Source organism: Centroberyx gerrardi, chromosome 19 (genome assembly GCF_048128805.1).
Source record: "Centroberyx gerrardi isolate f3 chromosome 19, fCenGer3.hap1.cur.20231027, whole genome shotgun sequence".
NCBI classification, from domain to species: Eukaryota; Metazoa; Chordata; class Actinopteri; order Beryciformes; family Berycidae; genus Centroberyx; species Centroberyx gerrardi.
The window spans coordinates 9,733,689-9,761,652 of record NC_136015.1 but is presented as its reverse complement, the minus strand read 5'-3'; the positions used below and the strand labels follow the sequence as shown (position 1 = coordinate 9,761,652).

The 27,964-nt window shown below is 43.6% G+C and overlaps 2 protein-coding genes across 3 annotated transcripts in view; one reads left to right on the top strand and one right to left on the bottom strand.

The window, feature by feature from the left end:
* The window catches only part of rims3 (regulating synaptic membrane exocytosis 3), a 30,698-nt gene extending 27,782 nt beyond the window's left edge, over positions 1-2,916 (top strand). Inside the window, exons 3-7 of the mRNA XM_071919299.2 lie at positions 232-373; positions 802-914; positions 2,161-2,262; positions 2,383-2,522; positions 2,704-2,916. Of these exons, the coding sequence (XP_071775400.1) occupies positions 232-373; positions 802-914; positions 2,161-2,262; positions 2,383-2,522; positions 2,704-2,916 (710 nt within the window). The remainder of the gene's footprint in view (positions 1-231; positions 374-801; positions 915-2,160; positions 2,263-2,382; positions 2,523-2,703) is intronic.
* A 6,875-nt stretch (positions 2,917-9,791) lies between these two features.
* smap2 (small ArfGAP2) lies at positions 9,792-27,443 on the bottom strand. 2 transcript variants are annotated; one of them, XM_071919262.2, is made up of 10 exons: positions 26,991-27,443; positions 17,355-17,488; positions 16,026-16,111; positions 15,817-15,895; positions 15,323-15,382; positions 14,728-14,785; positions 14,068-14,231; positions 13,679-13,859; positions 12,547-13,094; positions 9,792-12,402 (listed from the first exon to the last, which is right to left on the bottom strand). In XM_071919262.2, the coding sequence occupies exons 1-10, from the start codon at positions 27,094-27,096 to the stop codon at positions 12,277-12,279; spliced, it is 1,542 nt and encodes a 513-aa protein (XP_071775363.2). In that variant the 5' UTR covers positions 27,097-27,443; the 3' UTR covers positions 9,792-12,276. The 2 variants fall into 2 exon arrangements, with proteins under 2 accessions (XP_071775363.2, XP_071775364.2); XM_071919263.2 differs by lacking the exon at positions 15,323-15,382.
* Positions 27,444-27,964: the final 521 nt, after the last annotated feature.

The following is a 27,964-nucleotide window of genomic DNA, read 5'->3' as shown; positions in this document are numbered from 1 at the left end:
TAGGACAAGATGTATTGTACCAGTTCTCAGGCATTGCTTCAGATCAGTCATCTCATACCAATTCCTCCTACATGAATGACTTATCATGCAGGCGCCGGGCCTATATAACATCTGACTTCCTTATCAGAAAAGCCGATGACTCCCTCCCGGGAAGCCGATTATTGTACTGAGTGGATTATCCCGCTGAAATAAAGGCAATGAACGCAGGAGTTGTGACCTGTGTGTTTTCAGATGGCGGGACGAAGAAGCTTCGCAGCACCATCCGGCGGAGCACGGAGACCGGCATCGCCGTGGAGATGAGGAACCGGGTGACGCGGCAGGGCAGCAAGGAGTCCACCGACGGCAGCACCAACTCCAACAGCTCCGATGGAACGTGAGTATCCAGCCGTCCGGTCATCTGTCCATCCTTCCGTTCTTCCACCTATCAGTTCATCCAGCCGTTCAACCATATGCGTTTGGCCTTCCATCTCCTTTCCACCCATCTTCTGATCTGTCATCCATCCACCCATCCATCCATTCCTCCATCCATCTGCGTCTTCCCATCTGTCTATTGTTCCACTTTTCATCCATGCTTTGATTGAATGCTCGTTCCATCCATCCATTCATCCATCCATCCATCCATCCATCTATATCTGCCTTTTGATTTACATTTCTTTTCAGCAATTTTCATGTGTCCATCCATCATCTCAATTTTATGTTTGCACTTCCATCTCTCCTTCCATCTTTCCCTCCATTTTTCATTCTATCCTTCCATCCTTCCATCCATCCATCCATTAATTCCATTTCCTCTCTCTGTGTCAGGTTTGTCTTCCCTACCACTCGCCTGGGGCCAGAGAGCCAGTTCAGTGACTTCCTGGACGGACTAGGCCCCGCCCAGATCGTAGGCCGGCAGACACTAGCCACGCCCCCCATGGGTAAGTCAACAAAGACATAGACCAACGACGCCAGTCTTTTCTGCTCAAATCGTTTTGTCTTGTTATAGCACTGTTCTCAGGTGATCACAGTACAAGCTAGAGGTTTATGTGCATCATCTTGTCTGTGTTTGCTAGCGTTTGATTGCCTGCACTCATGTGGGTACAGAGGATGTTTGATGGAGATACGAGGAAGAGGTTGTGGATGTGATGGAGGGATGGAGAGGAAATCAGTTCTGGAGTGGAAGTAGAATCCACTTTTCCCTTCTTAAGCATCTGTCAGACTAATGCTGACAAAACAGCAAATCACTCTGAGATACTCCACAGTTAATGTGACTCATTAGCAACCAGACACACTTAGCAAATTAATGGCGTAATAAAAGAATATGTTAATATTTGTGGACAGTAGGCTCTTGGAAAATCTAATTCAAACCGCTACAGCCATATGCCAACAGCTGAAATGCTATGTTTGAGATGCACAGCAGCGCCTAAAAATGGAACACAATACTAGTGTTTTCGCTCAGCAAGGATGCCGTTATTCTTGCATGAGATATACTGTAAATCTTTCATGCAAAGGTCATTGCTTGTGGAAAACAGAGCAGAACAGAGCAGTGTTTCCAACCGTGCCTGCTTGAGAGAGCAGACTTAAAGCTCTGTGTCGCCCTCTGCTGTTCAACATTGGCACCTGCAATCTCAACGAAACCAAGGCTTCTGTTGGACACCACAAAAACTCAATGGTGGCTAAAGCAGTGATTTGCACCATTAGTAGCTATAGTTACATACAGAGTATTTTGTCATTCTCAATAAATTCCTTCTGACTGAAGATTCCAAATGAACTGTTTACATGGACACTAAATAAATTGATCTGATAAGGTGTGTGTTATAATCAGAATAAACAAGAAGAAGGCTTTAGACTTTCCTGGAAACTCACTGATGTGATTTAATGTGAGTGAACGAACATGCACAAAAATTATGATGTATTCCAAGCAAAGAAAGTAGTCCATTTACATGACTATTAGCCGCTAAGATTCTCCTAATGAACAGATTATCAAAGATTTATACCTTCCCCTTTTATACCAAACAAAAGTTAATTTAGAATGGCTAAGTCTTTTTCATGTGGCTTTTTTATTCTGGTTGGGCTATCATTTAGATAATTAATGTAATATAAGACTCCATGTAAACCCAGCTAATGTGTGAACACATAGAGGTAAACAAGACTTTTCGGATGGTGTGTGTTTTCCCTCCATAGGGGATGTCCATGTGGGCATGCTGGACAGAGGAGGGCAGCTGGAGGTGGAGGTCAACCAGGCCAGAGGGTTGACCCCCAAACCAGGCTCCAAGAACATACCAGGTACCCTGAACTGACTGTTTACCTGCTGCTGGGAAAATTCCACTTACTCAGCTGGTTCTTTCCATTTGTACGCCCATGTAGGAGGGTCACCGTGTTGTTTTTGTGTTGCACTGTCTGCAGCGACCTACGTTAAGGTGTATGTCCTGGAGAATGGAGTGTGTTTGGCCAAGAAGAAGACCAAAGTAGTGAAGAAGTCTCTGGACCCCACCTACCAGCAGGCTCTGTTGTTTGATGAGAGTCCTCAGGGTAAAGTCCTACAGGTACAGACTTCCTTCCTTCCTTCCTTCCTTCCTTACTTCCTTCGTTCATTCCTTTCTAAATGACTTTGTCTTACATTTGTTGCAGAGTGTACTGATGGTATCTAACCAGAGTACCAGTTTAACAATTGCAATGTCTGATTTCCTTATTTTTCTTACCCCCCCCCCCCCATCTCTCCTCTAGGTAATAGTGTGGGGGGATTACGGGCGTATGGACCACAAGTGCTTCATGGGAATGGCCCAGATCCTGCTGGAGGACTTGGACCTGTCTGCCACGGTCAGCGGCTGGTACAAGCTGTTCCCTACCTCCTCTCTGGCAGATCCCAGCATCGGACCGCTCACCAGACGCCTATCCCAGTCGTCCCTGGAGAGCGCCACCAGCCCCTCCTGCACCTAGACATACACACCCACACGCACGGGCGCAGACAGAGGCGTGCAGACACGGACACACGTACTGTATATACACAACGACTGTATTTGAAATGCAAAAGACAGGTAGGCATACACACACATACACTCATGCGCACCCGTGCAGGAAGACACACTTGACATATAGGCACAAGTACCTGATCTCATCCGCATCAAATTCACACTCTCGCACCAATGCTGCCATATCCTATATTGTACATTTACACCTCGACATCCACATACCCACCCACCAATCAGTCTCTGTAGTTAGGAAAACTCAAATCCAACATTACGTAGATGTAATTTACCAGAACATGTAGCATTTTTCACCCTTGCATCCCAACATGGCTCACTGGGTGCCATACTCTGCATTCCGAGATCCCAGATTTCCGTGGCACGACTCATCCCAGGGCCATCCCGATGCCAGTTTCTAAACTCTCTATGCCAAACTAAGAAAAAAAACTTTATTTTTTAAAACCAAAGCAATTGTTATTGTTATTATTATTACTATAAGTAGTAGTTGAACTAGTATACAATATAAAGTATGGATATGTAGCAGAGTCAATGACTTAGATGTAATGCAAAAAAAGATACATTCTACACACAAGAGCTGAGAATCACATAAACATACCTGGGCGGCAGGCTTGGATATTCACATAATGGCTATTATGTGAGGTAGCAACACTGCTATTCTATAATTTTCACAGGGCAGAGTTTCTATATAGATATATAAATATATATAGGTAATATACTTATTTGTGTTCATGTACGTATCGGCTGCATTCTGCACGTTTGCTTGCGACCCTTGTAGAGACATTTTAAAGTGCTTAAACCTTTTTATTTTAGCTTGCCTTGAACAGTGTAATAGGAGTATAGCGCTACTTTATTTATTTTGCTATCCGTCCTGAGAAAATAGCACTGCACTGAGTTAGGGAGGAGGAGGGGCTTTGGTGACAGGGAAATCGTTAGCAGCATCATCTGTAGAAGAAGAGAACAATTAGTCGGCCAGCTCACCATTTGCTGATGAACAAATTTCTGATCCTGCCTTCACCTTAGAGTATTGGACTGTCGTACCATGGGGCACTCAGCACAAAGGCGTTCTGGGAAATGTGTCCAGCTCTAGTCTGGGGGGTTCTTGTAGTCCACATCCAGGAGGTGCCGCAGTCTCGCTCTCTCACTGTATACCAGCACCTTGACTCTTTCCAACCTCCTGTTGATTTCCTGTTTTGATGTCATCTTTTTTCACACTCTTCCTGATTGATGTGGGAAGTTGGCATGTGTGTCTCTCACAGTGTTTCCACGTCTGGACCGATCGCATCCAGACACACAGCTGGTACCAACCTTTAACCTTTAACCCTACTTTCTCTTAGGTCACTCCTTTGTCAGACTGACTAACTAAACCTATCTTGGACAAATGCTGTAAACATGTATTTTGTTCCGGATAGATTTTCCTTTGTGATGGTTGACTTAACAGCTGTTTACGTCAGTATTATTTTGCCGGCAGGGTGATTATCGACCTGCCAAGTGGTTTTACTTAATTTCAGGTGTAAGAGGCATTGCGGGACACTGCAATATGCCGATCCTAAAGCATTCTTTAGCACTCTTAGGTGATAAATCATTTTCTGTCAGGTTTTTGTTTTTTGGTTAAAAATGGCACTTTACTGTAAAATATGTGTTTTGTTTCAATTACAAACCTGCAGTGTTTAACAACTTGTTTATTTTTTTTAATTTGGGCACTGCATCGTGTGACTCATTTCTATTGAATGCCAGCATGAAAATGTATCTAAAGTGTATTTTGAGGTTTGGTGTAAAGGCCCACTAGAACAGTTAAGGTCACTTTTACCCCGAGCGATTTCTGCCATTGATTTTGCACTAAAATCTGAACAATCGCAACAGTAATTTATTTCTTAGAAAAGGGCATGCCTGAAAGAATCAACATAAATCCTGTACAGCAAAAAACTATTCCTAAACTTGATAAATTACTCTGTAGGAATTAAGAATAGCTAAATTTCAATCACCCAAAAATCCCTTAAAGACATTAATCTCACCATAAGCCAAAACATTTAGGTTATGTTTTGTTTTTTTCAGAGGATTTTTTACCTCTTAAAATGAGCAACACCACTGAGTTTTATTTGAACATATTGATCTGCATTTGAAAACATAAAAGGTAAGAATGACCTGTTGGCTGTTCTAGTTTAATGTACAATGGTTGAGTCTACATTGACAGCAGAGGAGTAGCAGGGCAACTGAGCTACTGATGTTTACTGTTTTCTTTAAGATGAAGATTTTTATCTTTCTCTCCAGTAGCTATTTTTGAACTGTTGTGAAGCTGCCTGTCTTGAGACCAACACCAAACCTATATGGATAAAGACACTAAAGATAAAGACGATCATGTTTCATCCTCAACACATTTTAGTGGTGTTAGGAGAGTTGACAGTCTTAAAGCTATAGGCTATTAAAAGCTCATGTGCGTTTATGAGCTCACAATTTGTTTTTATCACCGCCATATGTTCAGACGACTGCTGAGATGTTCTTTGAACTGTATCGTTTATTCCTGTCTTCATCATTCTGCGAAAAGGGAAAATCCAAGGCATTTTGTCTTCTCAGCGCCTCAGACCAGCAGAATTCACATTTCAACGCTCTTTGAACTTTGGAAAAAGGGATCATTCTTGAATTTTTGGGAGGAGGATGATGGTCAGTTTCGACCTTCCTTTTGGCTGGTTCCTCTCCCAAAGCAAGTACACCACCCACCCCACCCACCTCCACTCCAAGTACCCCTTTACCCCCCCCAGTCCCTCCATGTGTACAGCCCTTCCAGAGGAACCATGGGGGGTTTCGGTTCTTATTTCCTTTAAGTTTCGGAGCAATTCCTCGCTGGATCTGTAATCGTATGGTCATGTATATGAAGTAATTTTATGTACCTTATTGATTTGTATCTATCTATTTTTGTGGACAGCTGGCATGATGTAAAAATAAGGACTTATATTCTTGGTATTTGCACACATTCTCTTCAATGCGCGCCTTTTGTGATTGCTAGGAGGCAAAAAAAAGCTTTGTTGAAAGGGGAGAGAAATGAAATGGAAAGATTTATTCAAAAGACACTTAAATTTCTAGAACTGTATAACTTAGAGCAAAAACATCCCTGTTCACTGCTGAATGTTTAGTCCTTGGTAAACTCTATAAAATTACTATTGATATTTTTCCATGTGATTTCCAATGTTTTGGAACTTGTATGAGATTGTATGTGTCCCTTTGCTGTATATTAAGTAGCTACATGATGTTAACCAAGTTGTGATGATTGAAAAAGAGGGAAAGAGAGAATGCACAGAGATGTATGAGTATCCCAATGAGAAGCTTTCTTCATGGGGGGCAGATAGCATTTGCCAAATTTATCCAAATCCTTCTTTAATTCCTGGAACCAAAAGGAAAGCTGGTAATGTTGAAATATTGCCTTTCTTTAAATTGTAGCGTGGGTGTGGTTTCTATGTCTTTTAATGAGGTGTATTTATTGAACTGCGTGATGCATATTGAGTCGCAGGTCAGCAAGATGTGAGTGAGAGAGATATAAATATGTAGATATTTATTATAGAGCCACTTGTAAACTCAAGTTGAGGACCACAGCAAAGAGCTCTGTTTGAGAATTTAAGGATCAGGGTATTAGAACATTCACATTCACATTCACACACTCTTTCTCTAGTCTGGTACTCTCATGGTGTTTACATTAGAAAAGAAAAAAAACGTAGTATCACATTATTGTCATGCATTGGCTCACACGGATCGCACGGTTGCTTTATTTCTTTGGACACAGACTCTGACCTGTTAAAATGAGCTGTAGAAATGATAATGAAGCTGATAAAGGACAGGTGAAGCCTCATAAGCAGGAGGGTTAGCGAAGCTGGATGAGAGCAGGCTTGAGCGAGAGTTAGGTCGTCCGTCCGATCCAGAGAGTCTTTAGGGGAACCATGAGTTGCGGAGCTGGGTGATGCTCAGACGTCCTGGTGAAAGGATGAGCCTATAGCACACACCCTGATGAGCAGGGAGACGGATGGAAGCAGGTAGATAAATAGATTGATTCATCAATATGTCGATGGACAGATGCTTGGGAATAGATTACTGACACATCTGGAAATAGCATGGTGGATGTAGAGCATGGTGACAGTGTATGTTTGGATTTTGTGAGAGAGGTGATATTGGCTTGAGATGATAGAAGTGAGACAGAAACTTACAATCAGAGAGAGAGAGAGAGAGAACAATATGTTCTCTGCTCCTGAATTGACGTGACAGAAGGTTTTGTTCAGAAAGCCAGGTCCTTCTGTATGTCCACATGCAGTTTTAGACACCAGAGCTCAGCTAGGTTTTGAATGTATAGGCTGTCCTCAAGCACTGAGATGTCTCTGTAGTTGTAGGTTATAGAAATGCTTGTATAAGACATTCCCATTGGTCTGATTGCTTGGAATGTAACCCCCGCCCGTAAGCTTGCTCCCCCCGTAAAAATTGACATTGAGCATTCTCAAACTCATTTTTATCGTGCAAAACTTCTTAACTATTTTATAATGTATCTTAAATCAAACCTAAATCGTCTCGAGCGCTATGTTGAAAATGTATTTTATTTTTGTAAGGAGAAGGGAAGATTTATTTAGAGAAGAAGTGCGGCGTAGGATGGAGAGGCGGAGGGATATCTGCCTTTACATTCTCGTGAAAATGAGGGCTTGTTCAGTTTACAATGGCCTTATTTTGTGTAGGAGACGTTGCTTCACTATTGTAGCACACAACTGAAAGTTTTGACAAATGTATTTTGCTTGAAATATTGTACCGAAGTTATATATGTGTATATGTATAGTTTTATGAATGTATTTCTTAACCCTTACACCAGAACTGAGTGTAATTTTTTTGTCATTTGTTTGCTACTGTCTCCTTGAAGACTTTCCAGGGGTTTTCGCCTGCGTTGGTTCAGGCTGGCCCCACTTTTACTGTACTGTACCTGTCTTATTCTTTGTGTATCCATTTAAAAGAACAGCTCTGTGGTTGAAAAAAAAGCATGAATTCTATCTGGCGCAATGTATTTGATTTATTTAAATCGCCATGATGGGTTTCAAAGAGATGATTACTGCCCCTCCTCCCAACCCCAACCCCGACCCCCCACCGCACCACTTAACTTGTCAATTTATCTATCAAACTGATGGAATTGTAATGATTTTTGTACTTTGAGCCAGAAAATGTTTGCCGCATGGTTACTCTGATGATTCTCTTGTATTTAATCTTCATGATGGTATGATTATGATAATGATAATGATTATAATGACGATGATGAGCGGCAATGATGATGATGTAGTCGATTAGAAGTACACTCAATACCATATCAATGGCAATTCATTGAGATGGAGTAGAAGAAGAAGAGTTGTGAACGATGCTGTATCTTAAAGTAGCATGGACTTAGCCTTCCATTTTCTGAAACAGTTCTTCTGGCAATAACCACTGGCTGTAGCCTCTGATGTTGCTGGGGCCTTTCCACTTGGCCCCAGCCTCTTTCTCACTCTTTAGAGATGGAGGTGTGGATAAGATATATATAACAGGTCAAATCACATTTTCAGGCACCTGAGTTCTTAAGCAATTTAGACTCAACAAAGCATGCAATGCATTGTGAATACCTGCTATTTTATGATAGCCCCCGTACTTTCCATGAGCAGCAAATTTTCGTTTGTAAACATTGTTTGTCTTTTTTTTTTTTACTTTTGTTTTTTTCTGAAGAAGCATGCAGTCTGTGTATCGGCTCGCCAATGTAGCAGCTGTCAACTAACAAAGCGACCAGTGTCTTTTGCTTCGTTACCCTCTGAGCTGATGGGCAAATTGGAGTCCCACTGCTGCCTGTTTGTCATCATCCATGTCTATAAATGTCTAAATCACAGCACAAGTTCCTGAGTAGCCATTCTGTCCTTTTAACTGTCTGCCAGACAATATTAAGGCCACAGTAGCTCCCCTCTCCTCTCTTAAGACAACCTGCATCTTATCAAGCCCAGCAAGGCACAAACCCTCCATCTATACAGCCTGAATCTGGACCGAAGGCCTAACTAAGAACCTTCGGACAGTGTTGATTAAATATTGTGGACTAGAGTGACATTCCCAAACACACACATACTAGGAGTAGATTGATGCCTGGGCATTAGATGTAAAGGCTGATTAAAAGGTTACATTAAGTGTGGTTTTAATCAACACATTGACTGATCTGGCAAAGCATGTAGGCTTTAATGCAGCTGGTGAAATTAGCAACACTGGAAAAACATTTGCCTTGGACCCGGTTGAGTTTGCTGGTGTTGGTAGATGAGTGGTTGTCTTTTCTAACTGGCCTTACCTTTCCACCAAGGAGTGTTCACAGAGTACGTTTTAAAGGGCAAAGCATTGCAGGACATCTGATGAAAGGATGTGGTTTATGGCGAAGAAGAAAGGGAGCTGTAATTTTATACCTGTGCTTTGTAAATGTTTTCTATGTGCAGTATTTGATAATGTAAAACTGGTATTTTTGTGGTTTGTACGCTGCAGAATTGATTACTTAAGGTGCACGTAGTTTTGTAAGAAAATAGAACCAAACTGAGGAAAAAAAAAAGAGAAAATTTCAGATTCAGAAGCCTGTATTTGCATGCCCTTTGACATCTGGACGCAAAGTCAATAAAGTTTATTTGAATCACTAACATTTCTCTTGTGTTTTTTGTAAACGGCTAATGTATCTTAACAATGGACACATGAATGGTTATCAACATAAAAACAATACGAGGTATAGAATTTAATCAAAACAATTTTTATTTTATTTTTTTCCACAGAGACAAGTATTGTATGTGACATATATATCTTCACAAATCTGATTGTGGACACAAAAACAAAAGGGGCAAAGCATATGAAAAATGCAGAACTAATATACATATTGTTCAATCTTGTTTAAGAAACATAATATACAGGAATATCATTCTGATAAAGAATAAAGTACACAATATCTTGATTGACAAGTACATAAAAGATACATTCTTTTATTTGCTTTTATTTCACAGAAAATATACAAGCCAAAAAACAAAAAAACAAAAAAACTGATTTCAAACACACCTAAAGTCAAAGATAATCACAGATGGAGAAAAGCTGAGGTGAAGCCATGTCACCCGAATCATCTAGGGGTGATTTACCTGGCACAGACCGATTCCCACTGCTTTTCCATGCAGTTTCATTGCTGACAGAGCAGAAACCACACATTCCCTTACAGTAATATTGCTCTTAGCTGAAAAGGTGACTGCTGCTGTCGAGCTATTCGCTGCACTGCCACCAAATAAGCTAAAGTTGAACCAAAAACCTGTAATAGACAATGAGTTGATATGTGGCGGCTCTGCTGTATGCTAAATGGCAGCACTTCATAAGAATCCTTTATCATTCTGCCACTGTAAGTCGATCTGTTTCTCCCCTAGCCGCCCCTTCTACCTCTTCACCTCCGACTGTCAAAGTGGTCAAAGTATTTCCCCACAAAACGGAAAGGCTGAGATTATATACAGTATCAGCTTCATGCATTTATAAGAATAAACATGTTTAGAATAATAGTAACCAACGGATAAGACATTTAAAGAGAAATCAGGTCAGAGATGTGGCTTGGCAAGGCTTGTGTGCAATATGGAAGAGGTGCGGAGGCGCCAACCAAACATGGAGAGGTGGCAGATTGCGGAATACGATCGGTGTTGCTTCACAATGTCGTTCAGCCGAATTGTAAACACCCCCAAATGACCTGAAAATGTGTCAGCCGGCTCACAGCCTGCTCCCAACTTGACACTGAGAGCTCCGACGTACAGCAAAACTGAGATGAACTGAGCAGTTCACCAGAAACTGACGGGAAGTTGTTGTCGAACAACCACAGAACATTCAGAAGACACAAGTGTACATTGTTTGACACACAAGTCAAAGGATATCAAAAAACACACCCCACGGCAATATTCAGACAAAGAGATGTGTGTATATTCACAGCGAGTCTGAATACAGTCGTCAGACCGCAAGCGACACATTCAGGACGAACATTCATCGAGATTTTTCTGAATCACACGTGTTGGTCTTGGTCAGCATGTGGGAGACGGATCGACACGTAGAGAGAGACATTCGAAGATACACATTCCAGAGACACATTCATAAATCTTAATAGACACACAGTACATACAATCAGAGATAGATACACATTCCCGTCATGCAATCCAGTGGAAGCATCAGTCAAGGGGTAGTGGCTCCTGAATCATGACTGATCTGTACCTTAAACTCGAAATCGATTCCATCCTTGATTTGAAGTGTTTATTTTTGTCTCTGCCCCCCCCCCTTCTATTTCTCTCTCTCTCTTTTATTTACACACATTCAACCTTATTTGAGGCCTCTATTGTACAAGGTAGATTCTGAACTTGAGGTGTGTGGGCGTTAAACTGAAGATTTACATGACGACATGGCATGCAAGCGATCCTCAAGTGTCCCACCTTTGCTGAGGGAATAGCACAGTGAATTGATATGCTCAAAAGTCCATCAAGAAAGAGCAGGTATGACCAAACATACTGTTAAAAGATTGCTAAGCACTGAACTGAATCTGAATTGTCTAGTAATCACTAGTAATCCCTTTAGCGGCCGTACAGATGCGACAAAGCACATCTGAATACTGTACAGCCGTAATAAAGCTAGCGTTGATCTTTGGTTTCCCAAAATCCCGTTTAGGACTTTTGACACTTAACGTCTAGACTAGATATTGATTCTACAAGAAGCCCTCCATAAATTGAGTAAAGACACCATAGTTAAGGGTTCTTTAGATAGGTAGGTTTTGTAGCTGCTTTATCTGGTGAGACAGTGAGGGACTAACTTACCAACACATAAAGGGATTCCTTGAATTATTAATATTATTGGACGGGTAGGCAAGCTTAAGCATTTAGAAAAGTACAAACCGAGTCAAGTCAAGCAGTGAGTGGATACCCGCACACAGTCGGTACACACACACACACACACACAGGCTAGGTACAAGATGAGTGTGTGGTCCTAACCTCTGAACCCTGTTGTCTGGGTTGTCGCGCGAGAATGTTCCGAAGGCAAGCATGGAAATCTGCAAAACATGGCTATGGATGAGATGGGAAGAGGAAGGATGGGTGGAGAGGAGAGAGAAAGAGAGGTAGTAGTAGTTTCCCCAAACCTTATTCTTCAGACCTGGCTCCACCCACCTCTTCCTCTTCCTCCTCCTCCTCCTCCCTTGCATTAAAAAAATGTCTTATGGAGAGTCCAGTCCAGAAATTTCTATCGCTCGAGTTTCCCAGCTCCCATGTTAGTCGTTGATGTTACATCGCCTCCTGGACGGATGAGATCATTTCCACACGTGCGCTGCCATGTGCGTGGAGCTTGGAGTTGTGGATCCTCCCATGTGTTGCCCGCTGTATCCCATCATGCTGTTGGAGCCGTAGAAATTCATGCCCGCCATGTGCTGAGTCACCTGAGAGACACAAAACACACACTACTCCGTTATTAACAGTACTTAAACACACTTCAACATTCATATTGTCCAGAAAATCTATTTGGGGAACATACACGATGTTTACACACACACACACACACACACACACACATATAAACACACCTGGGCGATGTTCCACTGTAGTTGCTGGGCTTGCTGCACTCCGTACACCTGCTGATGAGGTAGGGCGGCCAAACCTCCCATATGCTGCTGTCCCATCATGCCGTTCTGCTGCTGTCCCATCACGCCGTTCTGCTGCTGTCCCATCATGCCGTTCTGCTGCTGTCCCATCACGCCGTTCTGCTGCTGTCCCATCACGCCGTTCTGCTGCTGTCCCATCATGCCGTTCTGCTGCGGTACCATCATACCGCTCTGCTGCTGTCCCATCATGCCTTGGGCCATCCCTGGCATGTAGGGTGACGCCGCGACCCCGCTAGGCTGAGCCATGGCACCCTGGGCACCCATTAGGGCATTCTGTTGTCCTATCATGCTGTTCTGCTGAACTCCCATCATGCCGTTTTGTTGAACTCCCATCATGCCACTCTGCTGCTGGCCCATCATCGCCATCTGTGATGCCATCATGGTTCCTCCCATTCCGCCCGCCTGGGCCAAGGAATGGTACGAGCCGTACGGGTGCGTGGGGTATCCCATTTGATTCATGTACAGGCCAGCTGAAAACACAAGCACACACACAAAGTGGCCATGGGTTCCAATTACTAATGCTCACTTGAATGCATTCCTTGATGAACCTATCTCTCCATCTTGACTAAGACTTAAGGAAAGAGTGAGAGAGAAGAGTGAGAAATGCTTTTGCCTATCAATCCCATAGGTCCTTTTACACAACAGTAAATTGTTCATAAAAATAATAATGCTTCCAAGCACCTTCATTTGTACCTGTAATTTTGATCATTTTGCACCAACAGTACAATAGCATATGTATTTGTATATATATTTTGGATAATCTTAATTGTGGATGATGATTGATGATGATTGATGATGATCGATCCTCTATTAGGACTCCTGATTTTCTTGCTATAGTTGACATTGGCATTTCATTTCATATTAGAATCAACTGCAATCAACTGCATAATTTTCACCTTTTTTTTTCTCCTATGTGTGTATGTTAGTGTCTGCATGTTTCCTCTGTCATGTGGTGGTCTGTATGTTTGTTTGTAATTATTTGAAATTGTGAATGAAAAAAAAGAAAGGAAAGGCTGAGAAAACAACATTTGAGAGAAAACTCCCCAGCTCTCACCATGAGCGGCCATACTGTTGGCGTGCACCGAGGGGGCGGAGGCGTACAGGGAGAGGATGGAGTCCTTGGACAGCTTCTTGACGGTGCCCTCCTCGGCTTTGGGCGCCGGGTCCAGGAACAGACTGAGGTTCTCGGGGACGGAGGCGGCCACTCTGCTCCGAGGCATGGAGCTGGATACAGGCTGGAGAGAGGGAATGGGGGAGAGAGAGAGAGAGAGAGAGAGAGAGAAACAGAGAGAGAGAGGGGGAAGGAGAAGGTGGCAGGATGCAAGCGAGAGTGACAGGTTGGACAAATGATAGACAGCTATAGGTATAGATTTAGAAATGTCTGGATGCAGGGTTCTGCAGAGATCAGACAGTGTGTGTGCAGTGTGTGTGTGTGACTCCTACCGTGGTCTTGGTGGAGGAGGCAGAAGAGGAGGCTGGCAGAGAGCTGAACAGATCCAGGGCGGAGTGTGCCAGCGCTGGATTAGCCACCGCTGGGCTCTCTTTCTCCTCTGGAACACGAACACATGCTCCGCCATTAGACACTGCGGGACTGGGGGCAGGGGCATCTACCAGGAGGTGGATGGAAGCATGGTTATAATAATAGCTGTGTGTGTGTGTGTGTGTGTGTGTGTGTGTGTGTGTGTGTGTGTGTGTGTGTGTGTGTGTTCAGTAGATCATTAAAGCATACCTCCGGCCATTTTCGACCTGGTCCCTATTTTCCCATGTATTGGAGAGCTGTGCACCCAGGCAAACAACATATAAGTAGCTCTATAGTGAAGCAATTGATGAGATTTTGTCCAGAATCGATCGGTGTATGATGGAAAATGATGGAAAATGGGGTCCAGGTCGAAAGTGGCCGGAGTTCTGCTTCCAGGCTGCTCTGATATTTGGAGAGAACACTATTGAAGCTTTTCTCATTATATGCTGTAATATAGAATGCTGTTTTTAGACTCCCTGGCTGCACCGACATGCCTATTGGATGCACCAGCAAGGATCCGTCATACATATATATAGCACCGTGTGTGTGTGTGTGTGTGTGTGTGTGTGTGTGTGGGAGCATACCTAATCCAAGCAGGTCTGTAACGGACTGGGACTGCATCTTCGGGCTGATGTCTTTTTTCTGTCATAACAGAAAAAAGTCGATACAACGGATGCAATATGTCTGCATGGACAAATGGGTTCAGCTCTAGAACAATTGACTCCTCTCCCTCCAGCCTCCCCGGTGATGGAAATGACCACTCCAGTCAGAACAGCAGAGTCACTCCCCGTTTTCCTTCGCAGGCTGGAAACTCATCTCTTTAAGAAGCGCCTCATGTCACCTTCTCCCCACTGAACAACACCCTCTCTCTATTCCCGCTACTTGCTCTCTAAAAATAAGAACAAAGCCCTCCCATCTCTCTCCTTAGCTCTTATTCTATTTCTTCTCCTAGCACTTTGCTCATTTATAGTCACAGGAATATTGTAAGGGAACTAAGACTCTGACCTTTGCCCTCCTGAATTTGGTTGCTTGTAATGTTGGTGATTAGGAATTTAAGCTCATCCTGCTGTTGCACTCATTGTAAGTCGCATCAGCTAAATGCATAAAATGTAAAATGTGACAGTTCTGCTCTGTAAATGTTGTGATACAACCAATTTGAACATACTATGATACACTCACCAGCTTCATCTTCTCAAACACAACCGGTTCCTTGGGTATGTTGTCACAGCTCTTTTCTTTCTGCACAGAGAAAACAAAGACTATTTATGACAGGAATATACTGTCTGCTCTGTAGAGCTTTTCAGCCTTTACTTATCAAGGGAAGAGTTTTGCTGAGCGTGCAGGCGCTTTCTCAGCATCGTCCTGCTTCATATGTATTATTTATAATATACATATTATTATGTAACCAGCGTCTTCTACTGTTGGCCACTGAGTAGCTCTACTGGAGCAGTTGAGGAGGAAGGGCTTTGCTCTGCTGTGACACTAGTGACAGTAGTTGTTGATGCAAGAGAGAGTGTTTATTATTCACATTCCTCACTGAGATTTTCCCTGCTGGTCCCGGGATTCAAACCACAAACTTTCTTCCCTACCCTTTAGGCTACTGCTAGCAAGGTGGTCTTGTGTGCATGTGTGTGTGTGTATGTGTGTTTGTGCGTTTCTGTGTGAGGACTCACCCTGAGCATCTGGATGTCAATGACTTTATCCATGTACTTCTTCTTATCGTACTTGTCCCTGATGAAGATCTCTGCAGACCTACACAGTATGTCAAGGACAAACACACTAGCTTTGCATCTCTCTCTCTCTCTTTCTCTCTCTCTCTCTCTCTCTCTCTCTTTAACACACACACACACACACAGACACACACACACAATGGTGAGGATACTGGTCTGTCTCAGGGCGTTGGAAACACTCAGGTAAGAAAGCCTCGTAGAGTCGTTTGGCCTTGGCATTCCCCATCTCCTGAACACACTGGTAACACAGAAACACAACAAACCATGTCGCAATGTCAGCCAGTGTATGCAAATGCTAAACGGAAAAAGGACACTAAAGGAAACAATGACCAATGTAACTAACCCTGCTATCATTTCCAGGGATACAAGGGGGGGTAGATTAAATTCCACACAGGCAAAAGACAGTAAGCTAAGTTTAGGAGGGTTTACCCTCCACAACATCCCTGATCATAAACTAGAGTGAGCTGTTATGTGGAGAGCTTTTCTGGGTGTTAGAGGAAAGAAAGGTGCTGAGTATAGGAATTTCATCATACTGTGGTGCATGATGCTGACCTTCCTGCCTATGGGACCCAGAGAAGTGGAAATGCATACTGATGAGAAAGTGTTTACTTCCTCAACTGCATGTGAGCAGTTACTTCCCGGGTCTCTTTCCCTAACCATTTCCAATCACAGACAGTACCTGAAACCAGGATGTCAGAGTTGCAGCCATCACACAAGTCATTTTTGACTTTTTGCCTATTGCTGCAATGTTGCTTCACCTTTTCAGAGCTAGTGGTCTGACAAGCAGTCATTTTGAGACACACAAGTTTTGTGCTATTCAGTTCAGTATGGAGGACAGATGCAAATGCAGGTTCCACAATACCTGCCACTGTAGAGGGTGTCTGTGAAAAGATGGTGCATTTGAAAGAGAATCAACATGAACTGTGATGCTTTATAGCCGATTAGGGGCATATTCTTGATATTGAGCTCCAGCCCTGTGCCTTTTGCACAATCCACGTCTCAATTATCTCAAAGCTTAAAAATCCTTCTCTAACTCATCTAACTTGTGCTTCTCTTTATCTACATCTCCTCCTTTGTGATTGGTATGGATTTAATAAGGGAAATCAATAAGGGATAATGGGCTTTTACCTGGATTCACCTCATCAGTGTACTTCATGAAAAGAGTAAGTGTCCCTAATATTTTGTTCATTTAGTTTCGTTTGTGGCTCAAATGTCTGTCTATTCCCAGCCCCATGACATGTAAACCCAATTAATATTCATGATGTTCCTCAATCTCGTTTGGTCATCATATCTGCATATCACACATCAACCTGGGTGGGCCCTTCTCCCTGTCATGACTATTTATGACAATGCTAGTAGATCTTGGAGAGTCATTGTGATATTATATAGATTCAGTAGGCCTCAGTAGGCCTAGCTTGTGTTGAAAAGCAAATCTAGGCCATCCCCATCGTAAAGTTTGGGTCAGCAGTGTGACCTCTGACCTGGATCTGCTCCTGTGTCCACTGGTCCAGGTTGACGGACTTGACCTTGGAGATGTGGACCCCCAGGTTTCGATGGATACCAGCACAGCGGATACAGATGAAGATGCCCAAGTTCCAGGACGCCCATCTCGGACCTAGTAGATGGCAATGGAGAGAGAGAGGGAGAAGAGTTGATATTGATTTCAAACGTAGACTTGAGGGGAGAGAGCAGAGGGTCTTTAAAACAGGGGGACAAAATAATCAGGCAACAGAATTTAAATTGAGAGAGGAAATGGAGAGGGAATGGAAAGGTGAAATCGAGTGGTAGAGTAAGAAGGAGAGAAAGCAGCGTAATTTAGAGAGTGAGAGAGGGCTGGGTGGGGAGGCTGAAGAATGATGAGAAATAGTCTGATTAATTTTAGTCCAATTATAGATAGACAAGCCTGAAACCTCAATTATGAGTCTGAATTCAGCAGGGAACATATCTAATCCCTTGTAAGTCATGCGGTGTCCTGACACATAATAGGATCCAATAGGAATGTTAGCCTACATAGCTGAGACTGAGAGGAGAGAGGGGGAGGGAGAGAGGGGGAGTAGAAGCACACACACACACACACACACACACACACACACACACACACACACACACACACACACACACAAGCAATCATGTATATACACACTTTCAGTCTGGATACCTGCAGGGGTGATTACTCATTTGGTCATGTGTGTGTGTGTGTGTGTGTGTGTGTGTGTGTGTGTGTATCTGAGTGGCTGTTTGAGTGGGCCATCATGTCTGTATTGCTGCCATATGTGTCTTAAGGGATGCATTTGAGTGTTGTGCACCCATACGCCCTGACATGTTGTATAGGTTCATGCATGTGGTGATGTGTATGCCTCCGTGCATCTTCCCTACATCTGCACAGCTGTCAAGATGCAGCCTGAACAAGGAACTCTGGGGAGGTGGGGGGGGGGGGGGGGGGGGATAAAACATCGCTCTCCGGCTATTTTTCTGCTCAAATTATGCAACAGTCCTCTTCAGAGAATACAGCGAGCTTCAAAGAGAATACTGGAGCTTGGCGCCTCTCTCTCCCCATCTCTCCCTACATCTCTCTCTCTTCTTGCCCCTCCTCCTCCTCTCTCTTCTCTCTCTCTTCCTGCTCCCCCTCCCTCTCCCACTCTAGTTGGCTGAAGTGCTGCTGAACCATTCTCTCCCTCTCCGACCTCCCTCTCTTCTCCGCTATAGGCTCGACAATGCTTATACATCCCTATTGAGCGTTGCTGCAGTGTGGCCTTTACACCACTAGATGGAAGAGCAGCTTTTGCTTTGGCTTTCTCGTTGGACTCATCGCTGTCAGCCGATGTCACAGCGCAGTGTTTAAGGAAAGGCCATTCTATGCAAATGAAAGAGGAAGTCCATTTTAAGAACAGAAAACATGCAAAACCTTCCTCTCTCCGCTGCCATGGCGGAAACACTGTTTCTGGTTTCAGCCAGTCAAATAACAGCCTCTTGTCTCGGTTGCATCCTGGGCAATGAACGGCAAAACAAACTGTTATTTTGTTTGCCTCATTATGGGACAATCATGGGGCGTCTGGTTTCGCTTGTGCATTGTGGTGGTCTGCATGGTAAAGTACACCCAGGCCTTCGCTTTCAAATTGCCCTACTCTGAAATACAATTATGGAAGGCAGACACAGACACAGATAGGCAGGAATGCAAACAAAAAGACAGGAGCGCAAACCAGACAAACATAAACAGAAAGACAGGCAGACAAACAGACAGTGTGTCCGTGTCCATCATCCTGACCGTCTGGCTGCAGTATTAGCTGTCATGCTGGCTAATAATAGTAGATTTACTCTGCAAAGCCTACTTAACCGCTGTAAACACTGGCACTGAGAGAGAGAGAGAGAGATTGCCAATTGAGAGAAACCCCCTGAGCCCTGGAATTAGTTTGTTTGTCCTCCTCATCCTTATTCTAATGCTCCTCTCTGTTCTGGCCGCCATTTCTTATCTCTCTCATTCACCACTGCTGCGCCTCCCTCCTTTCCTCCCCTGTCTGTCCATATCTCTCTTTCACAGTCCTAATTCCCCCTTTCTGCTACATTCTCCACTCGTATTTTCTGGGTTCTCCCAATCGGCGTCTCCCTATGTTTGCCCCTTTCTTTGCATATTGTACTGATCTCTATTTTTGTATCCCTTCTTTCCATACACCGCCCCATACCTCCCTCTGTTTAAACTGAGTGTGTGTGTGTGCCTGCGTCCAGTTGTGTATGCATTAGTGTAGGTCTAATCTGCTTGCAGCAGGGTATAATGAAAGTGCTGTTGGCCGGGGTCCTGGTGCTCAGGCGTGTGAGGGAGCGCGCCGACCGACTGAGCCCAGGGAAGGACCCACATGGCCTGGCAGGGGAGGGAGGGCGGAGGGGGGGGGCGAGCGGTGGGGTGGTAGCCGTGCCCGGGATGACTGGTAGACATGTGAAGTGAATCACACTGCAGCAAAAACGCAGCCTCTTTTCCCCAGTGCCAATCGATGCGGTGGCTCAGCAAGAACCCACGTATGTCCAGCAACGACGCACACCTCAACATACAGTGAACAGATAAAGTAGGAGGAGAGTGGGAGGAAAAAAAGACACCTAAAAAAGAACTGAAGTTTGAACAAACAAGCTCTACAGATAATACTCTGTGTACTACCGGGTTTGCATTACAGTCTACATTCCTTCTCTGTTGAGTAAGAGCAGTGTGCAAACTTCCTCTTGTCTTTTTTAATGAGAGAAATAATGTCAACACCTTTGCGGAGGCTTACGCAAAAAAAAGCTCCGCGTTTGACTCACAAGCCTGTCCTTGTTTTTTTAGAGGACCGCACTACCTCAAAGCATAGGCAATTGATGAATCATCCTGGCAAAACGACTGTGGTTGTGGTTGTCAAACATCCAGCTTCAAGCACATCAGGGGAGGAGAAGGCAGAGCTGGGGCGCGAGCCAAAAGCACAGAGAGAAAGACAAACAAGAAGTGATTTTTATAGTCATCAGATGGTGGACTTTAGCTGTTTGATGACCTGCTGGGGATGTGCAGGGGGTACGATGAGCAGTGAGTACAAACAGAGCTCCGTAATGAACCTCTCTGCCACTCACTCTCTCTCTCTCTCACACACACACACACACACACACACACCACTGCACAAAAAAACACACACTCACAGATTGACACACACATATGCAAACACACATAAAGCGATACAGCTTAACATCTCCCCAGGGGTGCCCTTCAGACACACACATACACACTTACACCCCAGTGCGCATACAGTAACACACACACACACACGAGTGCACATGCAAATACATAAACACACATATCTGCACATAAACACGCACGGTCATCCACACACACAGATACACACGTGCGCGAGCAGGTGCATATGGCTCATTAGCCCATATCCCACAAGGATAAACAGCACTCTCTGCATGCACCGGGCTAATCCCATAGAGGCTCATCCATCATCGGATCCTATGCCGCCACACACACACACACGCACACACACACACACACACACACACACACACACTCCATTACCCAGCCTTCAGCAACTAACCCCATCCAGAAAGCCTGGGGCCGCCTAGTGACCCGATACAGGACCAGTACCAGCAAAAGCCAGTCCAAGCTAAGCAGATGGACCCCTATTGATAATTCAACAACTGTGTTAAAGTGCAATATACAGTCAGTGCCAAAAGTACTGTGACTGTGATCTCGCTGATGAGTCATTTTGGCTGTATGGGTTTCAAATCAAAAGATGAGTAAGGCAGCTTTAGATTCTGGTTCTTCTTAAAACTTATTTTATTTGGCTTGTTTCTAAGTGACGTCTTTTATCCTATTGTTTTACTATAGTTTTTACCCTATATTCTTATTTTTTATCTTGTGGTGCCTTCTTGTGTTTACTTGTTTTAGTATTTATGAGCATGATATTCGCTTTATTGTTAAAGCATTTTGTAGAATGGTTGCGTCAAATCAAAGAATGTTTATTCTAAATAGCATTCAAACTGAAATGATTTCAAATGCCCTCTGTCTCTCTCTTCATGTGGCTGACTGGACCAAAAGGCGTCCACTGCATCACATGGAGGATGACATGCTGCCTCATGTCTTCAGGTAAGCTCCTGTATCCCTGACACTTGGAGCCTAATTGCAGAAGCCTGATCACCCTCTGCTTTTTTAGAATCTATGTTCTATAAAACTTCTATATAAATTACGTTTTTATTATTGCTATTCATTGGACTCTACCATAAACCATGTTATGGATAAACCATGGAGAAATCAATGACACCAGCACCTACAATAACAATACATATTTTAGTTCGCTCTCAGTTCAGACCCGATTTCCCCACTTTACACTTGAGACTATAGCTACTGGTGGTGACATACTGTGGTGAGGTAATTACCAGGTAAACTGGGCGTACCTCATAATTTTAGCCTTAAGAAACAGTTAGGATTTCTTATGTACTTAAGTACTTTGAGTATTTCCATAATAGACCAGGAGTGATATTGACTGTAGCACTGTGCCACCCTCTCCTTGGTACAGTGTGACTCAGTGCCAACCAGGGGCTCTAACAGCCAATCATCTCCTCGTTTCAATGGGACTCCCCGCAGGCTGGTGATTGGACGAGAGGAAGGGGTGTGGGATAAAGCTTGACATCGCCAGGTGATATCTCCACGGCAACCAAGGGCCGGTGTGTACGTAAACACGAGTACAATGGAGACAATACAGGAGGCAGGCTTTTACGCAAGCACAAACACACACGCACACACACACACACACACACACATACACACACACACTCACCACACGCTGCCCCTCGAGACTAAAGCCAGAAGGGTTGACTGCAACGTTCACCTGCCTCACCCTCTCTTCTCACCAGTGCGGAGGATTTACAGTAAAAGTGACACATCGTGAGGAAGTGAAAAAACAGGCCGAATCATATATCATGAGACAGGGACAGGGAGAGAGAGAGAGAGAGAGAGAGAGAGAGAGGAAGGTAGGCAGCAGAGTCAGTATTATAAACTGCACTCAAAACAGCAGAGATATATTGCTATCTTACTGTGATATCTGTACAGTAAGCATGAGGTTTGTCTGGTAAGTCCTGTCAGTGTGTTTGTGTGTGTTTTCATACTGGGGGTGTAAGCGTGAGCTTTGCTCCATACATCTAACCACTTCCTGTTCAATCACCCAGAGGGAGGAAGGTGATAAAAGCACAGTAATCTTTGTCAAAGCAAACAAGATTAGACAAAAGCCTCATCCAGGGCCATATGGCCAAAAGCCTGACTGCTGGGAGGGGAGGAGAGGGGATAAATGCATTCATACTGGTGCGTACATGTGTATGTGTATGTGTGTGTATGTGTGTATCATCCAACATACAGTATAGTAACAAGTTCCACACAATGTGCTAATCAGGTGGAGGAGGTAAAATCCCTCTTTATGCACCAGCCTAGATTATAGTGTCAGCTTATTCATTAGCACATTTTCATGAAAAAAAACTGTAACAGGTGCTATGAGCAACTACCATTCATTTTGAATTTGGCAATTTGGCTGATGCTTTTATCTTTAGCAACTTACAATGAATGGCTATGTAGGGGTTCATTGTCTTACTTCCACTTCCACAGGATACATGGCTGATGAAGGGGATCAAACATGTGACCTTTTGATTACAGGACAAGTCTCGCTAGCTGCTAGGCCATGTGCCATGTCACGTCTCATATCAGCATGGACCCATACAGCGCGACATTTGTGTAATAATCATTATAAATAAGCCATATCTTTTCCGGTTAGGTTGACAAATAACATGCATCAGTTCAAGTATTAGGTAAAGCAGGAGGAATCGGTTGTAAAAGCAAAGGCAACAGGCCGTTGAAGGGCACAGGAGAAATATTAATTTGCTTAATTCTAAAGCTAGAGCTGCATCCTGTGTGTGTGCATGTGTGTGTGTGTGTGCTGCTATTTTCTCTCCTAACCCCTAATCTCATCTGCAGTCTAATTAGACTAGGCCGTTGCAAAGTGAAGTCACGCCAATCAAAAAAGGAGTGCACGGCCATGCTTGCCTCCGTGTGTGTGTCTGTGTGTGTGACGAAAAAGAAAGAGACAGTGATGGAAAGAGAATGGTTGCGTCAAATCAAAGAGTGTTTACGCTAAACAGCATTCAAACTAAAAAGATTTCAAATGCCCTCTGTCTCTCTCTTCATGTGGCTGACTGGACCAAAAGGCGTCCACTGCATCACATGGGGGATGACATGCTGCCTCATGTCTTCAGGTAAGCTCCTGGATCCCTGACACTTGGAGCCTAATTGCAAAAGCCTGATCACCCTCTGCTTTTTTAGAATCCACTTTGGAACAGTCACAAGAGTGTTTGTCTGGAGACTAAAGGCTTCGCTTCTATTTATATCTCATTAAAAGACCACCTAGGGGCCGTATACACTGGAACAAAACCATGTCTTACTTCAGAGGCAATCAATCAAATCTTCAATTCAATTATTTTACTGGCAGCCACTGTGGTGAAGAACAATATGCTCAGTTTTCCTAGCGCTGGTCAAAATGTGTGTGTATGTGTGTGTGTCTGCTCTTTCTATGGCTTTAAGTAGGTACATTCAGCAATGTATAAACCTTGCCAGCTCGCTACTGTCATTGCGATCTATGTTACTCTGGTGAATACTATAGACTTGTGAACAAACAGTGTTGGTTGCAGAGCTGTAAACTGCAGCTAATCCTGCCGAATGTGTGCATGTATGTGCATGTGTAAGATAAGATGAAACTTTATTGATCCCCATGGGGAAGTTAGGTCATTGCAGTGACAAATTAATAGGATACAGTGAGGAAAAACAGAAAAATAGAATATAAGCACAAAAGTAGAACATAAAAAAAGCTATAAAAATAGTAAAAACAATAAAGCGATGAAGTAGAATGGAGTTATATGAACATATGCTGCTGATAGTTCCAACACTTGTTAAGTGGGAAGTCTGGGAAAGAGCATTGATTACTCACAGTGGATTTACTTACAGTTGTCACATACAGATGTTTCTAACAGCCTCAATTGTGCACTTAAATATAGATTACTAACAGAGCTTGAAATTAACTTTATGGCTCACTAGCCAATGTGTTCCAAGCCACTCAGAGTTTTCACTACCCAACAAATTTTTTTCCTCAAATATGATCGCATTTGATCATTTTATCAATAACGATGAGGTTGATTTGTTTTCTCTTTTTGATCGACCACCAGCCAGTCGACCTGCTCGCCATTAAATTATGTCACTGATAACTTTACTCAACCACCAAAGTGACAGGAAGAATTGTCACCCGGTACCACCACAGCCAATTTCAACCCACTTTCATTTGTCAGGTAAATAATATGAATTAGAGATGCAGCCTCAGCATGACAAAAGAGCAGAGAGAGATGGAGAGTGAGAGAAAGAGAGAGATGACCTAGCCAGCGATGGCCTCCATCTAAATGAAGGACGGGCATAAAACTGAGTGGGAGCAAAGAGAGTAGGGTCAGCTCACTGACTGGAGGTCAAACAATGCGTCTGCCTGCCTGTCTGTCCATTGGTCCGCCTCTCCGTCTATCTTCCTGTCTATACTGCATGTAAAAAAACACATTAGAAATGCTTTCCTTTTCCATGAAACAGACTGGTGGATAAATCCAGGGGAAAGCTACCATCCCTTATTGATTTCAACTATTACATCGCCTTCGGTCGTGAAGCGGAAATGTAGTCTAAGGCACAGAGACAGATTAAAGGAGGGGACACCAGTGAGATATGGATGTGCTTTGTACACTCAGTATCTCCCTCTGGCTGTTTGCCTGTCTCTGTCTCTGTCTCTGTCTCTGTCAAAGCAGCAGACTTACAGTAAATCTGAGCCTGAATACAATGTCTGACCCAGAATACATTTCACTTCCTTCTTGTTAAATGTGGGATGCTGCTTCCTTGTATCGTTTTTGAATGTATATGAAGAATCCCAAGAGTGAGTTGGTCATTTCATTCTCAGGGCGTTCCCTGCACCTCGTGACAGCGTGCAGTGATTTGCATGCATGGCCTGCGCTTTACGATTTATGACTGAGGCGGGTGTGCTGCTGGCCATGTGGAAACACACTAGGTGACATGCAGCTGGCCTGCTGACTGATCTCAAGGACAAGGTATAGGACCAACACTAACCTCTCTTGATAACACTAACAGTAAGACCAGACCCGCCTTGAAATCTATCTTAGGACAACAGAGAGCTGAGTTTTTAACACATAGAAAAATATTACATCTCTCTAATGAAGATCCATATTAAATATCCATATAAAAATCCATATTATAAATCATTTATTATTGTCAAATGACGCCAAACTAGTTGTCTACAGCGATATTGTTCAGTAAAAGTAATGCATGACATTGATATTCAGTGTTGGCTGATAGTTGAGGTTCACTTCTGGGAATCTATACTGGCAGTGAAGTGTTTTTGGTGCATCACTATTTATACATCCATGTGTGGGCCTGCATGGTGACACATTACATGAATATTTTTGGCATTTTAATGTCACAGACCTCGCCAACCAAGATCCATTACTATATTCCCAGTTAATCCTGATGCAAAATTTTGATCAATTAGTTTATTATTATCTTCTTCAGAGTGTTGAATCATTGCCCGTTGCTCTTCGTGACCAAAACAGCAATGTTTAGCCACCAGTATGTCAAAACAGGTTCAGCAAATAACTGGTCACATAGTTCAAGGCCTCTACCAACAGACGGAAGGGTCAGTGCACACACACATGCACACACACACACGCACACGCATACACACACACACACACACACACACAAAAAAAACACCTATACATTGAGAGTCTTGCTATTGAGATCCTAATAGTAATACCATAAGAGATCAAAAATATATACAGTATATCCCATAACTACAACCTTATTACACTATAACTCATTAACACACTATACACTAATATAATATAATGCATTATAACTACGACATTACAACTCACTATAGAGTACCAAAGACACACTAGAAGTCCCCACACAAATATTATAGAAACACAATAGAATATTATAGTTCTTTTTGTTAAGAGTCAGGCTTAACTTCCCTCTGTCCCCTCCTGCACCAGGGACCCAGCCTAGAGGAACAGACTGTTCATGGCGACTTAAAGCCAGTACAGCTGTCTCCGACTTTACTCCCTCTGGCCCAGTGGTGTCCAACCTGGGGTCCGGAGCACTCTAGGGGTCCTTGAGGGTCACCCCTCTGCATATTTTGATAGTTTTCACTCTTCCAAACCTGCAGTATAAATAGTTTTGTGCCAGATCATATCCAACGACTGATATCTTCTCAGATGGGGGAATCCCTCAGACAAAACCTTTAGCAAATGTGGCCCCATGCCCCTAACGGGGGACCTTGGCATGATTTGGGAAGCCATGCTCCAGCCTGCTGAGGATGTGGCCCCGTGGGGCCCTGACGTTTTTGCAGCATAGTACAATGTAATTGGTCGGGGGGTGAGGAATATGCAACACCGCATTTTCTAGCGTATAGTAAAAGAAAAGGAGGGTTGATTCATACACTTCCCATTTGTAGGCTACCATCGTGTAGGCAGGTAGAGTCGGAGAAGCAGACAGACAGTAACAGAACAAAAACACCTACCTTTTGATTCGCAGTCTGCGCAGAATTTATTCTCCTCCAGCGCCAGTAAAGAGTTGAGGACAGCCTGATATCTGTCAATGTCTTTCACAGATTTGCCCGTCATCATTGCACTATCCCACCACCTCCAAAGCCCCGTAGTCCTTGCAGGCTTTTGTCAGATGGGCTATTATTATTATTATTACTTAAAAAATAAAAGCAATAGGGCACAATGCAGAGGCGATGCGCCTCGTTCCTCTTCCTCTTCGAGTAAAGCGAGTTTGTTTCACCACGATGGGATGGTTGCCTTTGAGCCAGCCAGCATGCAGGTTATTCGAAGTGTAAAGACCCTAATCAAGATATCATTTGCAAGACAAATATCATGTGATTGCTAGGTTTGGAAATGTAATTTAATCCTCGACTTTCAAGCGCATCTGTATCCACTGATTTGTACCGAGTCCTCTCCAGCTCTCTGACAGACGGTCCTCCTCCTCTCACCTCCCCTCTCTGTGTTACTGACAGCGGCTCGTTACACACACACACACACACACACACACACACACACACACACACACTCACACGCACACACACACACACACACGCACACACACACACACACACACAGTGACATTTCGAACGTGTTTTCTCAAAATACAGCTTTATGTCAATATATAGTCACCATAGATTAGAAACAAAGAAAAAACTGAACCTTTGTTTGTCTGCTTTATAAAAATGTCACCAAGTATGCCGTCTCTTTCTTGGGGCACATCTTCAATACATTATGTTGAATACCGCCACCGTGTGGTCGATTTTAAGAAGTATTTTTGAGAAGTAGCTTTCATCACTATCTCCTATTCCCCTCCAGGACGCGGGGTGACGCTAGCACAACCTTTTTACGTTGAGGGAAAAGTAGCAGAGGAAGAGTCAGTTTGACAGCTGACTGGAAGAGCTGCGTCAAGCTAATTGAGATGATCCAGACTCATACCGGAAGTAATACG

Coding starts and splice junctions, on each gene's coding strand:
- smap2 (XM_071919262.2), bottom strand. CDS start 27,096: ATGATGACGGGCAAATCTGTGAAAGACATTGACAGATATCAGGCTGTC. Junction 15,896..16,025: donor CAACGCCCTGAGACAGACCA/GTATCCTCACCA, acceptor CATACTGTGTAG/GTCTGCAGAGATCTTCATCA. Junction 12,403..12,546: donor TACAGTGGAACATCGCCCAG/GTGTGTTTATAT, acceptor TGTGTCTCTCAG/GTGACTCAGCACATGGCGGG.